Source organism: Bidens hawaiensis, unplaced genomic scaffold (genome assembly GCF_021521415.1).
Source record: "Bidens hawaiensis isolate Kalapana, Puna unplaced genomic scaffold, B.hawaiensis_p1.1 tig00011638_1, whole genome shotgun sequence".
Taxonomy (NCBI): Eukaryota; Viridiplantae; Streptophyta; class Magnoliopsida; order Asterales; family Asteraceae; genus Bidens; species Bidens hawaiensis.
Window position 1 is genome coordinate 251,037 of NW_027491915.1, and position 14,085 is coordinate 265,121.

Sequence of the window (14,085 nt, forward strand, 5' to 3'; positions counted from 1 at the left end):
TAAATAAAACCAACAAAGTCCTATTTATATGCTAGAAGATCTACTCCCTGTTAAAACTAAACGCCCACCCAAAGTTCTCGTCTCGGATCCAGAATTCTTGTCCATTTTAATTATTATTTTGACCATACATATATCACGAGTTTCTCTATATTGATATCACATAATTATTGGCCTTACATTCATGTTATTACAATTATTCATTGAGGTCGCCATGTCACAGCTAGCACAAGATGCACAAAACAAATAGTATTATTTTACTAGTGCTCTGTTCAACCTTTTCCCCGATAAACTACCTGTCGCATACCCATAGCCTTAGTATATTAACACATAAAACGGTGCAAATTTATTCAAATGTACCAACAGTATGCAGTTAACTTGACTGTATAGACGGTCAATACAGCATGCACTACTCCCATTAATTTACAAATATACATCTTACGGAAATATTGTCATTTTCTTCATCTCCGCACTTTCAACATTAACCTCAAGACACTTCTTATGCTCTCTCCAGTAATCAACCATGCCGTTCAACCTCCCCGACCCCATAATGTCGGTTCTCGACCCTCGAATAGCCGCGGTCGATATGTTGTATATATCATCTCTCTTTTTCATATGTTGTATATATCATCTCTCTTTTTCACCAGCTCCGGCTTCACCATGCATTGGGTTTCATTTTGGGGCGACATCATCAATGACGGTGGCCCGATCGGCAACTTATCACCTATAAATGAGTCATCAAAATTTCAGTATGCATTATATCATGCAAAAATAACATATGTATGCATATCAACTTGACCTCTATCGGTCTGCCAGGTGCACCAAAACTTCCCATATGTTTTCGAGCTCCGGCTTCACAACCATTTCTGGAACCCTCGGGTGCACCAGCAACCCTGATTGTATCTGCAATCGATACATATTTTCATGAATAAGCTATAGCATGACAATTAATTTGTTATGAGCAACAACCAAACTGCTAACCGAACCAAAAACCAACTAAACTAAACTAAAATTAACCAAAAGCCGAATAAAACCAAAATCGGTTATTGGTTACTTTTTTAACCAAACAAACCATTCATAGTATATTTTTCTAGTTTTATATAATGTTTTCAGACCTGAGACGCCTTACCGGGTCAAAGGTAAGACCGACCCGGGAGGGCTATTTGAACGGAATGACGTCATAAATAATTTATCTATATATATATAAAATAATAATAACAAACTTTAATATTTATTATTTATGTGTTATAAATTGCTTTTTAAATATATATGATTTATGTTTAATTAATAGAGACGTCACCAAAGCTTGATTGGTTGGCTCATGAGGTAATTATTAAAGTTTCTATCTCTAAAATAACCCAAGTTTAAATCCAAGGATACACATTTCATTTTAAATTTAATAAAAAAATGGGTTTTAGCGGCCGGTCATAAATAATATATATATATATATATATATATATATATATATATATATAGTAACAACAAACTTTAATATTTATTTGTGTTATAAATTGTTTTTTAAATATATATGATTTATATTTAATTAATAGATACATCACTAAAGCTTGGTTGGTTGGCTCATGGGGGTAATTATTAAAGTTTCTATAAAATGACCCAAGTTCAAATCCAGACATACACATTTCATTTTAAATTTAATAAAAAATGGGTTTTACCGACCGGTCATCGGCCAGGTCACCCAGGCATACACATTTCATTTTAAATTTAATAAAAAATGGGTTTTACCGGCCGGTCATCGGCCGGGTCACCCAGGCCGACCGCCACATGCAAAAAAACTAAAGCTTGGTTGGTTGGCTCATGGGGGTAATTATTAGAGTTTCTATCTCTAAAATGACCCAAGTTCAAATTCAGACATACCCATTTCATTTTAAATTTAATAAAAAATGGGTTTTACCGGCCGGTCATCGGCCGGGTCACCCAGGCCGACCGCCACATGCAAAAAACCCCGGCCGGGTTTTTAGAAACCTCCCAAATACACTGACCCGGCCCAGTATAGGGACGAGTCCATTTCATTTTAAATTTAATAGAAAATGGGTTTTACCGGGTCATCGGCCGGGTCACCCGGGCCGACCGTCACCCGCAAAACCCCGCCGGGTTTTTAGAAACCTCCCAAATACACTGACCAGGCCCGGTATAGGGACCGGTCCTTCCGACCGGAACATTGGTTTTATATCTCAATTTATTTTGATGTATTTTATATAATTTTTTAATGTATTTTATATAAATTTGTTTTATGTCACTATTTCATATATTAATATCTCCATTTTTGTAAGCCGAATTGAAATTAACCAAAAGCCGTATCAAACCAAAATCGGTTATTGGTTATTTTTTAACCAAACAAACTATTTCATAGTAAATTTTTCTAGCATTTATATCTCAATTTAATTTAATGCATTTTATGTAAATTTTAATTTATTTTATATAAATTTAATATATTTTATGCTATCATTTCATGTATTTATATCCCCATTTTACGTATTTATGTATCCATTTCTTGGAGTTATATCTCCATGAATATTATATATCCATTTCATGTAGTTATATCTCTTATCTATTTATATTTTCATTTCATGTATTTTAAAATAAGTGTTAGCTCAAATTTGATTCTAGTTATTTGCCGAAGTGAACCGAAAAATTAACCGAGTAAACCAAATTGAGTAACTGAACTGCGCATGCACACATACCCCTACAACTACAAGTAATATATGTTTTGTAACAAAGAACAAAAGTACGTGCACATACCTCATAGGCATGAGAGTGCCACAGTTTCTGTTCATCAGGAGGTAAAGTATCAAAAAGACGATCAGACACTATGTATTCGACTCCGATGAGTCTACCTGAGGTGTCATCGGAGTCGTACACCGCACACTGGAGGAAATCCTGGTTGATTCGTGTGATAAAGTGGTGAGTCTCGATTTGACGAGACATGTCTTGGCTGTACAAGGGGAAAGTGCATGCATGTTGACTCATTTGCTTAATGGGTGTGAGCGACTGAAGCATCTTGGCTCCTTTGTCCAGCATCTTTGACCCCAACGACAACGGTTTACCCGGTGGGGTACCGTTCTTTTCGGTGTTGGTGCCGTTGGTTGGATAGGTACCGGAAGCCATTGGTGATGAAGATGGTGGTTTGTGGGTTGAGATGGTGAAGAAGATGAAGGGGTAATGTATTATGTATAAAGATGGTGGAGTGGTTCGTCGATGGTGTGAGTCAGCTGGGTGAAACGTGGATGACAGGTGGCGAAGGTGATGGGACACATGTCAATGTGATGGTGTTGTGGTGTTTTCCTTAACGTTTGAATATGCATTATATGCAACTTTGATGTTACTTTGTTGGATGTTGGTAATAGTTGAAACATAAATTACTAAATTTAGTTTGTGTGCATGTTTCGATGCATGTTTTATACACTATATTCTTAAATGTGTGGTTATTGGAATGAAGACAAGTCTTTTGTTGTCTATGTTGAATAGTACTTTCTATTATCATCGGTTTGGGTGGGTTTGCGACTTTGTGCAAATACCTGCCTATGACTTCATGTGATTAACAAATTAGTTTCACACACGATAATATATTTGAAATGCTAAATGATCAACTAGGATTCTAACAATAACAAATAGGTGTTAGCATCATCATGGTGACAAATTGGTTTATTTGCAGAACTCGCTACTGTAGAATCCAAAATTATAATATCAAACTAATTAATTTATTCAAATAACTGGACATCAAAATTTCACAAACATCATAATTCAAAATTACATCAAACTAAAAACAAACAAATTGTTCTTTATTTTAATAAAACCTAAAGTTTAACTAAGTCTTTCATCTTCAATCATCCCAAATTGCTATCTGCGATATGCGTAAAAATAGATAAATTTTGTCAACATAAAGTTGAGCAAGCAACCATAATTTGAGATATGTATAATAAATAAAATGACAATTCATTGCGATAATGTGCATCGCATCAACTAATGTAACATAAAATAAAAGTGTCTTTTCAACATGCCACTGGATTCGGACATGAATACTCCAACAGCGTATGATCATACTATAAGGATGATGATGATGAGGATAAGATACCAACAAACTATAAAAAAATGTAAACACATAACCATGTAGCATTTAACAATTAATCGAGCAATATCACAACTACGCAAATAGTGGAATTGTGTTTGAGTATATACTTGCATAATAAATATATAATAGGGGTTGTGTACGCATAAAGCCCCCAAAACGTAAAATAGTAAAAAGGGGAGTGTGATTACTCACTTTTAAGATTAAGCGAGCTAACACGATAATAAGAATAACATAAGCGAGCTGACTGATCCAATATAAAGCAGCCTATAAATTTAATATGTGAAAATATCATTAAAACCGAGAAGAATCGAACTGGAATCATATTAATATTCATTACAGTTCTCAACTTATGAAAAAAATGATATTTAAGCGAGTGTTTATACGTACTGAGTCTGAACAGCGATTCAAAACCGGGTTCGAGTCCAGCAGCTTTAAAATATGAAAATAAACAAAAAACCTAGCTAGAGCGAAAACCAACTTTGATCAGAACTTAATGTAATTGAAAAATCCCAATTTTAATGTTTAAGAACCCTAAACGGTTCAACCCACAATTGACTACCAAAACCCCTCCGATCAGTAAAATTGATAAAGGACTTTTGTTAGTTAGATGGAGCAACTTTATAGAATAGTAACAAACTTTCATTATTGTACCAATTTGATTACTCTAATTTTTTTTGTCACAATTAGGTTACTCACAAGTTTTTTTTGTCTCATTTCGATCACTTAGTTTTCACCTATATACTAATCAAAGTTGTTTTTTTTTTACTATTTTGGTAGGATATTATGATGACATGGAATATTTTCGTTTAAAAAAATGTTAATGATGACGTTGACGGGTGATAAGGAATTTAAAATTAATGGCATGGATTTTGTTAATAAATAAATTTAAAAAATGCAAAAAAACATGGTTTTTTAATTATTAAATTTTGAATAAATTTAGTTTCTTTTCTCGAAAAGCTAGCATCAGTATTCAATTTTTTTATTAAAAAAATACGGTAGAATAAAAAAATTAAGTAGCGTTTGGTATGCATGAATGGAGGCCAATTTCATTCCATCCATACCCCATGTTTTTTATCCATTTCATTTCCTCTTTTACCCTACATCACCTTCACCACCCTCCCACCACCATTAACACCCACCACCAACCACCACCGCTTTGCCACCAACCACCACCACCGTCGCCACCAACCACCACCATTGTCTCTACCGCCGCTGTTCCGCCACCACCGCCACCAATTGTTGCCATCAGTACCAGCCACCCACCGCCGCCACCGCCACCGCCACCCGCCCATCGCCATCATCAAGCATCGCCCCCGCACCTCACCACCACCACCTGCTGCTCATCGTCACCACTGCCACCATTGCCTACCACCACCACGGTGCCACCACCCACCCCCAACACCACCACCTCCAACCACCATTATCTCCGGTAGCCCACCCCCACCCGCCACCACCAACCACTGTCAACGCCCACCAATATCACAATCGCCACCTACCTCCCACTGCCACTCACTACCATTTTAGTTTTATTTTTTCTTTTTTTCCTACCTACCAAACAACGCAAAGTAATCATTTGTTACATTCCCATGTAGTAACCAAGCATCAGTATTCATTTTTTTTTATTATAAAAAATCTATTTTCAATTTTATTAAAAATATTTATGTTATTTTTGGTGTTAATTATAGTATCCATGTCATTAATCATAAATTACCTGTCACCAAAATAATGTAAATTAAAATGCCATGTAATCATAATAACTTATCAAAATGGTTAAAAAAAAAACCTTGATTGGTACATAGGTGAGAGGTGAGTAATCTAAATGAGACAAAAATGTTAGTGAGTCAAGTAATTGATACAAAACAAGGTTTGTAAATAACCTAATTGAGATAAAAAAAAAGTGATAGTAACCAAATTGGTACATTAGGAAAATATACAAATTTAATTCTTACAACTTACCTAGAAAACATGAGGAGACGATGATCAACCAAAACAGTTGACCTTTTAAGTCAAACCTTAAAGAACTTGTAAATTAACAACTAAAAGTCGAAAATGAGAGTAATTTAAGGTGAGTAAACATTGAGCAAATGTTGGAGGTCTTTTATATAGCATTAATTAATATATATATATATATATATATATATATTAAAAACCAACATTCACCCCACTCACATAAAATACTATTCATCATTACTTTAAATTTGAGTCACACAATTTTATCCTTTCTTCTTATTTTAACATGTCATGTCTTAAATTTGAGCTACACAATTCTAAGTTTTTTTTAATATTGTTTTATCTCTATATATATCTTTTGCATATTTTGTTTTTCATTCACAAATTTTGAAATATAATGTTTTCTTAAATGCTATATATAACATTATAAAACTCATAGTTTTACCAATGTTTTAGTAAAAGGTTCATTTAAAACAAATTCACGCCAAATATAATATACTTTTAAATTCTTTTTTTCATAACATAATGTTGTTTTAAATTTCGAATACATCGTTATCACGTTAATACGTCTACACACTCCTCGATACAACAACTTCATGTAATGTGTGATCATAGCATATCGATAAATATCATTTCTTTTGTTTTCATCAAGGAAACTTAAATTTTTGTAAAGACAAAATTAATTAACTTTATCTTTTATTAATATTCCCGTCGTGACACTTGGGTTATGTTCATCAACGTTTCCACTGCAACGCGTGGGATGTTTACTAATTTATATTTAAGAAGTTAAAAACATTAATCTTGATTAAAAAATCAAATTCAACTTATTGTTCAAAAATTTGTCATAATTGTGTATTAATTGTAATATGGTTAAAAATGAAAGAAGTCAAGAAATTGACAAAATTAACTCATTTCTTGTTCATTACTCAAAAGAATCAAGGGAATATGATTTGACATGATGCCAAGACATATTCCAATTGTTCTAAAATGGAAAATACACAAAATTGGGTTATCAAATTAACGAAACCGGCATGAAAACGAGTTTGCTGGTCTGCAGACCCGTCGTGTATGGCGACAGGGTGGCCAATAATTGATCACATAGCACGACGAAAGGCAAAAAAGTTTAGATTTTGGTTTTTTAGACGAACTTGACCCATGGACTTTATTTAAATGCAATTATGACCAAAAATACTTACAATTGAGTTTGCAAAATATCCCAAATATCTAGATAACATAATTTGATAAAATTTAACCCGAACAAACATAAATGAAAATCTGAAAATTTAAACAGGTCGGGTTTTTGGATTTGAAAAATAGCAAATGTTAAAGAAATCAGCCAAAAGCAAACCGAAACCGATAATAAATTGGTTGACTTTTGTTTATCAAAACGAACCAGTGAACCGATTTGAGTTTTAAACCGGTTTGCAATATTATTTACCAATTAAAGATCAAATTTTATAATTCCATGATCTGTGATCAACTTTAACAACCCCTCAATCAACCAAAACAAGTCAACAATAAAAATGGCATCTTCTTCGCGATTCCAAATCATATTCTCAAACCTTCACATTAATGCACATCTCTTCTCCCAAATTCCGGCTCATCATAATCAGACTCCTCTCTGTATTAGGCATCCTATCCATACCCATCTTCCTATACTCAATCTCCATGGACACCCAAGTCCCACACCACCCAAACAAAGACATATATTCAGTGTGGGCCCTCCCACCAGACCACGTATCAGAAAGAGTGAAGAAGTTAATGTCTGGTCTTAGATCAGAGTTCGGTGGGCCCCAGTTTGAGCCGCACGTGACTGTTGTCGGGGCGATCAGTTTGACTGAGGATGACGCACGTGAGAAGTTGAAGAAAGCCTGTGAGGGGTTGAAGGCGTATAATGCCACTGTGGACAAGGTGGAGATTGGGACTTTCTTTTATCAGTGTGTGTTCCTCTTGTTACATAAGACCAAAGAGGTAATTAATTAATTAGTTATTTATTTTAAACTTTTTTGATTTATTTTGTGGTATTGGTATGATCCTGTTTTGATAAACAGTTGTTATGTTGTGACTTGTGATGATTAATTGATTATGGATCAGAATTGAGGTTTTAATTGGTTTGGTTTGACTTTGTAGTGATCACACGTTGACTTCTTAGATTTTAGATTTTTGTTAGAAGTGCGACTTTCTTGTATTTAGGCTTTCACACTCTCCAAATTTGGAGAGTCCCGACGCCCCACTCTGGCCAGACTATGTTGTCTTAACCAGTCCCGTGCTGGCTTCAGAGTTTGCTTGGGCGCTCCCCGGGAAACCATACCGCCGACCGTCACTTAACAATTGTTGTGCCACCACAAGAGCAAAACTCTCTGGCATAACACACGGTGGGATGAAAACCCGAGTGAACTCAGGGTTCGACTGACAACCTTTGCACAAGGCCTAGCTCAAATCCTTCATTGCCAATATCCACCCAAAAGTGACACAAGTGAGATTCGAACTTGAGTCTCCACTGGAGAATCCAAGCCTTCTACCACTAGGCCACAAGTGGGGATGACTTTTTAGATTTTAGATGCCTTGTGATTTGTAAGATATTTAAATATCCCTATGTGAATTACACAGTAATTAATTTCTTTTAAACATTTTGCATTTGGTTTTTCACTGCAGAGTGATTTAACTTTACCTGCAGCCGCTCATTTCCGCAAAGTCTAATGTTTCTTCTGCATTTTCTGGAAACTTATGGTGTTTTTGCAATAAAAATGTTGAATTATGAACTAAATTAGGATTATTTGGTTTATGTATATATGTATTAGTATTGAACAAGTCTAGATTAGACAGAGTTACGTATAATATTGGTCACACGGCAGAAATGGAAAGTCAAACGACCAGTATTAGCGGTTATTGACAGTTAATTTTACACCAAACAAACTGGTGTAATCTCCTTGTATGCACTGGTGCTTAGCCTCTAAGTAGGCGCAAAATTTTAAAGATTCTTGGATTAAGTATATAGTTTAAAACGGTATGCTTTGATTTTCACTGGCAGACCAAATTCATCATAATTGATTCCATTGTTCTTGTTATAATTAAAACGGTCCGCTTTGATTTTCTCTAGCATATATGGATGATTAATTCATGATTGAGTGTTCTGATAGTGATTGCCAACAATAAAGTTGGGAAAACCGATCTCGTTAGTTGAATTAACCTAGGAAACAAATATTATGGCATTACTTTCACTCTGTTTCTAGTTAAGGGGCCCATAACTCCGTAAGTAATGGACATAAACGTCTCAATGGTTTGGATCATGTGACAAACCGCCATTCCATGGTTCGGAGCCTTGATTTTTCTGTTTTCTTTAGCTACGTTTAGCACCTTTTAATTGTAGAAACACATAAACCATTGACCACGATAATTTACGTGTTTTACTTCCTTAGTTTCGATAGTTATCTGTTAATTTTGACAATACCTGCTAAATTTTGAATTAACTATAGGAAGCTTGATGCATTAGTTTTCGCATTCAGTATATATCAATTTTCACTATCAAGAGTATTCCCTTATTTGTGCTTCCGCTCTTTATCAAGAATGACATGAAGTTCTATGAGATTTTATAATTTCTCATGTTACATTACACTATTTCAGGTCATGGAGACTGGGGCACACTGCTGGTCTCATTTTGGATTCACAAGCCCAACTCGTGAGTCATACTTTCATCTCTAGCTTGACGCTTTTGCAGAGCCGGTTTTTGGGCTGTGCATCCCGTGCCACTGCACGAGGCCCAAAAGCTCATAGGTGCCCAAAGGCTATTACATAAATTGATTATTTATTCCTCTTAGCACACGGCACATAGCCACATACTCATATGTATTTACATTTTATATATATATCCTCTAACTTGCCATACAATGCTTTACAAGTAAACCTCTTACAACTTACCTCCCCTTACTTTTCCATATTTATTTAATTTCACCTTCATTAAGCTATCTATAATTGATTTTTCGATACAATTCAAAAGACAATATATACATTATATAACACAAATGTTATTTGGTGTATTTAACAAGTAAATTAACATACTGACATGATTTTTCTCTATTGATTTTGAAATTTCGATTAAGCCTTTCATTTTTCTCAAGATATCATATGATAAATTAATATTAATGTAGCATTAAGACACATATATATTAAACGGTAAGAGCATTCTCATCCAACCCTCTATCCCTAAACCAAAAATTACACTAAAACTGACTATATTTTCTCTCTTCATTGCAATTAAATAATACTTTTTATACCTTTATCGTTAACTTTTCTCTTTCTCTCACTCACACCCACTTTCAAAAAATATTAAAAACTTATAGGGGGTGAACAGTAACTTTTCAAATATACTGAAAAATCACTGTTTTTTTCTAAAATATAAAACTCTTCACTCACAACACCTAAAATCACTCTCTAAATTATAAAAACACCCCTCACATAAAATTAAGGGTTGAATGAGAATGCTCTAACATTCTAAAATGTTATCAAACCCGAACAAGTGGATCCAAATTATGCAAATACATTGAAAACCACACTGCTTGTTTTGTTCATTTTATAACAATTGCATTCGCATTGTGGGTTTTGATATATAATTGATGAGTTTATATTATGCAGAAAGGGCCCAAATTTTGTCTCGCACGAGGCCTAATTTTTTTTTATCTTTCTCGGGGACGGGCCTGCGCTTTTGGTTACCCTAATCTCTAGGTTTCTGTGTTTCTTTTAATAATTTATGGTGTTACATTTGCAGCTTATATGCCACACCTAAGCATCCTGTATGCTGACTTAACTGAAGAAGAAAAGAAAAGAGCTCAAGAGAAAGCCAATGCTATTGATGAAAGTATTAACAGTCTCAACTTTCCGATAACCCGTCTTGCTTTGTACAAAACAGACACAGAAGACAAGACCCTTAAATCCTGGGAGAAGGTGGCTGAAGTCACACTCCAACAAAACTAGTTATCATGTTTGTGTTGTATACCATAATCTAAGAACCTTTGTTATATGCATTTACTCATCTAATCTGTTTCCTTTGAGTAATTGACTAATTTGTATCTATTATATTGATCTTCTATTCCATGTGCAAATTCCTCATTCCTTGTATGCTTTCAACATTAGCATGACTTGTTTCTTAATATTCTGCAAAATTTTCTCTGCTAACTTATGATTCAATGCATAAAATATTAAAATCCGTGTGATCGCTGGTTTATGTTAACATATTTATAAAGAAACCAATTTGTCCATCAGATTGAAGTCTACAAGAACACACTCGTAGGAAGACCGTCCTTGGACTTTGTTTACAAGAAAACACTACAATACAATACAATACACGTCAATACCAAGTATACAGGCCATGTATACCATACAACACTTGAGATTATTATTAACTAAACCAAGCCATATCCAAAATATCAGACACAAGAAAAGACTTAATAATAGATGAGGTACACTTGTTATATTGTGCCCTACATCCATATAGCATTAGCATTGATGAGTAGTGATTTAAGCTTGTTTTCAAGATTAAGAGTGATGAGCTCATTAGCACCTCCAACAAGCTTCTTCCCTATGAACACAGCTGGCACACTGGGGCTGCATCCTAACTCCACTAACTCTCTCTCGATCCTGTTCCCATTAGGGAGCTCGTCAAGCTCGTAAATCATAGGGTTGGCCCCAAATTTCCTAATGAGGGCTATGACCGAGTGGCTTATACAACATGTTGTTTTGCTGAACACCACCACTGGATTCTCAGATAGCAGACTATTCACTGTGGACATTGTTATACGCACAAGTTTCGTTTAATGAAGGTTGGCTGCTTACTGTTTGAGCCCCCTTAAGGTTTATTTATACTTGGTTTTTACATTAGTGATGGTGGAATCCATCCTTTATGACATTAATGAAATGGTGATGGAATTCTTGGTTATAATCATGTCCCATGTAACATCACATCACAAATCTGAATATGTGAATAGTGTTGTGACTTGTGGATAATGGGACTATGACATGGGTTGATAAAAACAAATAATCACAATATACCATTGTAATACATCTAAATAAGCACACTTTAAACTTTTGTAACCAGCATATGATTCTTGAGTTGCTTTGGTGAAATAGAATGACATGTGTTGGTTTATGTTAGTGTTGTTAGCATATGTGATATCAACTTTCCCTCTTGAGTTCTCACACGTCCATAAGCACTCTCGAATGTTGGATAAGAATCTGCAACGCGCTAGCCCGCTTAAAGATGCCTTATCTTGTATTACGTGAACTAAAGAGACTTTCATGTGGATGATAAATTTTCCATAATGATGTTTAGGAGTAGAGATGGTAAGGCAGGTGAATAATGGCTTGAAACACATCGTGCATAGTGTAGGTCGAGACCAACACACATTTTTTGTTCTCATCTTTTGTTTCGTCTTATATTTGATGTCATAATCACATAAACAATATATTACTATAAATTATTTGATAACATAATTTAAGATGATATCTGCGTAAAAAAGAGATAGTGAGTAGTCACTGTTTGACCAGACAACATACCCATTGAGATGTGGAAATATTTAGATGGAGAAGAAGTTTGGTGGGTTTGTTCATTACTCTCTTTAAAACTGGAAAATTGTCAGGTCAGTGAAGGAGTAGTGCCTTAGTTCCTCTTTGCATGAACACAGAAGACGCCCAATGTTATGGTAACCATAAGGAGCCGGATTTAGCTTTTATGCCATACTGAGACTAGAGTGTGAAAAAATAATTGAGGCTAGAATTATATGGGAAACTCAGGCTATAATAAATAGATTTTGATTTATAGCAAGAAGGTTTGTTGCAGAAGCGCAATTTGTAAATAGTGTTCATTGACCTTCAAAAGACTTACGATATTGGGGCACGATAAGTGATTTGGGATAGAATAAAGGTAAGAGGAGTCCCTAGGGATATATTGAGATAATTAGGATATGAAGTACATGGCATAAATAAGCTTTCGTGTGACGATGGGAGCAGAACATACTTCTTCCTTGTGAAGAGGGCCTTCACCAAGGATCAGCATTGAGCATGTTTCTTTAAGCAATAGTTTTGTATGAATTGTCACAATCAATTGAGGAGGCAATCCCCTGGTGTAGGTTTTTTTAGATATTATGTTAGTAGCTAAGATAATTTTGAGAGTGGCGGGTAGCTTTAGAGCGCAAAGGTTTGTTACGTCGCTTTTAAAATAAAGAACCTTTACTATAACTTAAGTCGTGGAATCAACTAGCCACCAAGTAATTCCACGGATAACCAAGTTCAAGTATTTAGGATTGTTTGTACATAGTGATGGGGAGTATATATGGGGACCTAACCCACTGGATTCAGGCAAGCGGGGGCAAGTAGAGAGCATCCGCTAGAGTATATTGCGTGACAAGAGGTTCCCAATAAGATTTAAGGATAAATTTATAGAGTTGTAGTGCGGCCGCCTATTTTACAAAACTAATTGTTGAGTCCTTATCCCGAATAGGGGATGGAAGATTATGCAGGTTTCGACAAAGATGGATGGCAAACGCTATCATGAACCATGGAAAACCTTACATTAGAAGAAGAATGGGAGAGAAAGAAGAGGGGGGGGGGGGGGGGGGCACCCAAACTAACATGATATGACAGGGTTAGTGAAAGTTTTCTAGACTTTCACTCTATATATATTGTGTACATGAATTCTAGATGATCATGGATAAAGGTTATAGACTTGTAGGAGAATGCATAATTTTTTCCTAGCTTCTTTTTGGAGTCTTAGTTTTCATACATTTTAAGTTGCATTTGCCTTAGGTTTTCCCTAATGAGGTCTTGGAATAGATTTTTTGGGAGAGCGTACATGTACTTTAAAGGGGTCCATGCCACGTTCTTTTGGCCTCTGTGATGTTTTATCGATTACTACTGTAGTCATAGTGTCACACCCCGACCAAGACAGAAACGTCGGGGCGCAACCGATTGTTCATCGCACACGACACTATTAAGTGACAACATTTAATCAACTCATTTAAATTCATAAAAACACAAAGAGTCAGATAACTTGTTCA

The 14,085-nt window shown here is 35.2% G+C and overlaps 1 protein-coding gene and 2 pseudogenes across 1 annotated transcript; 1 reads left to right on the forward strand and 2 right to left on the reverse strand.

Moving 5' to 3' along the window:
- Nucleotides 1-435: 435 nt before the first annotated feature.
- Nucleotides 436-3,123, reverse strand: LOC143538541 (oil body-associated protein 2A-like; annotated as a pseudogene).
- A 4,486-nt stretch (nt 3,124-7,609) lies between these two features.
- LOC143538522 (cyclic phosphodiesterase-like) lies at nt 7,610-11,050 on the forward strand. The gene is made up of 3 exons (XM_077032068.1): nt 7,610-8,008; nt 9,662-9,716; nt 10,803-11,050. Exons 1-3 carry the CDS (start codon nt 7,610-7,612, stop codon nt 11,006-11,008), a joined length of 660 nt encoding a protein of 219 aa, XP_076888183.1. The 3' UTR covers nt 11,009-11,050.
- Nucleotides 11,051-11,228: 178 nt separating this feature from the next.
- On the reverse strand, nt 11,229-11,823 carry LOC143538523 (monothiol glutaredoxin-S1 pseudogene; annotated as a pseudogene).
- Between the last annotated feature and the right edge of the window lie 2,262 nt (nt 11,824-14,085).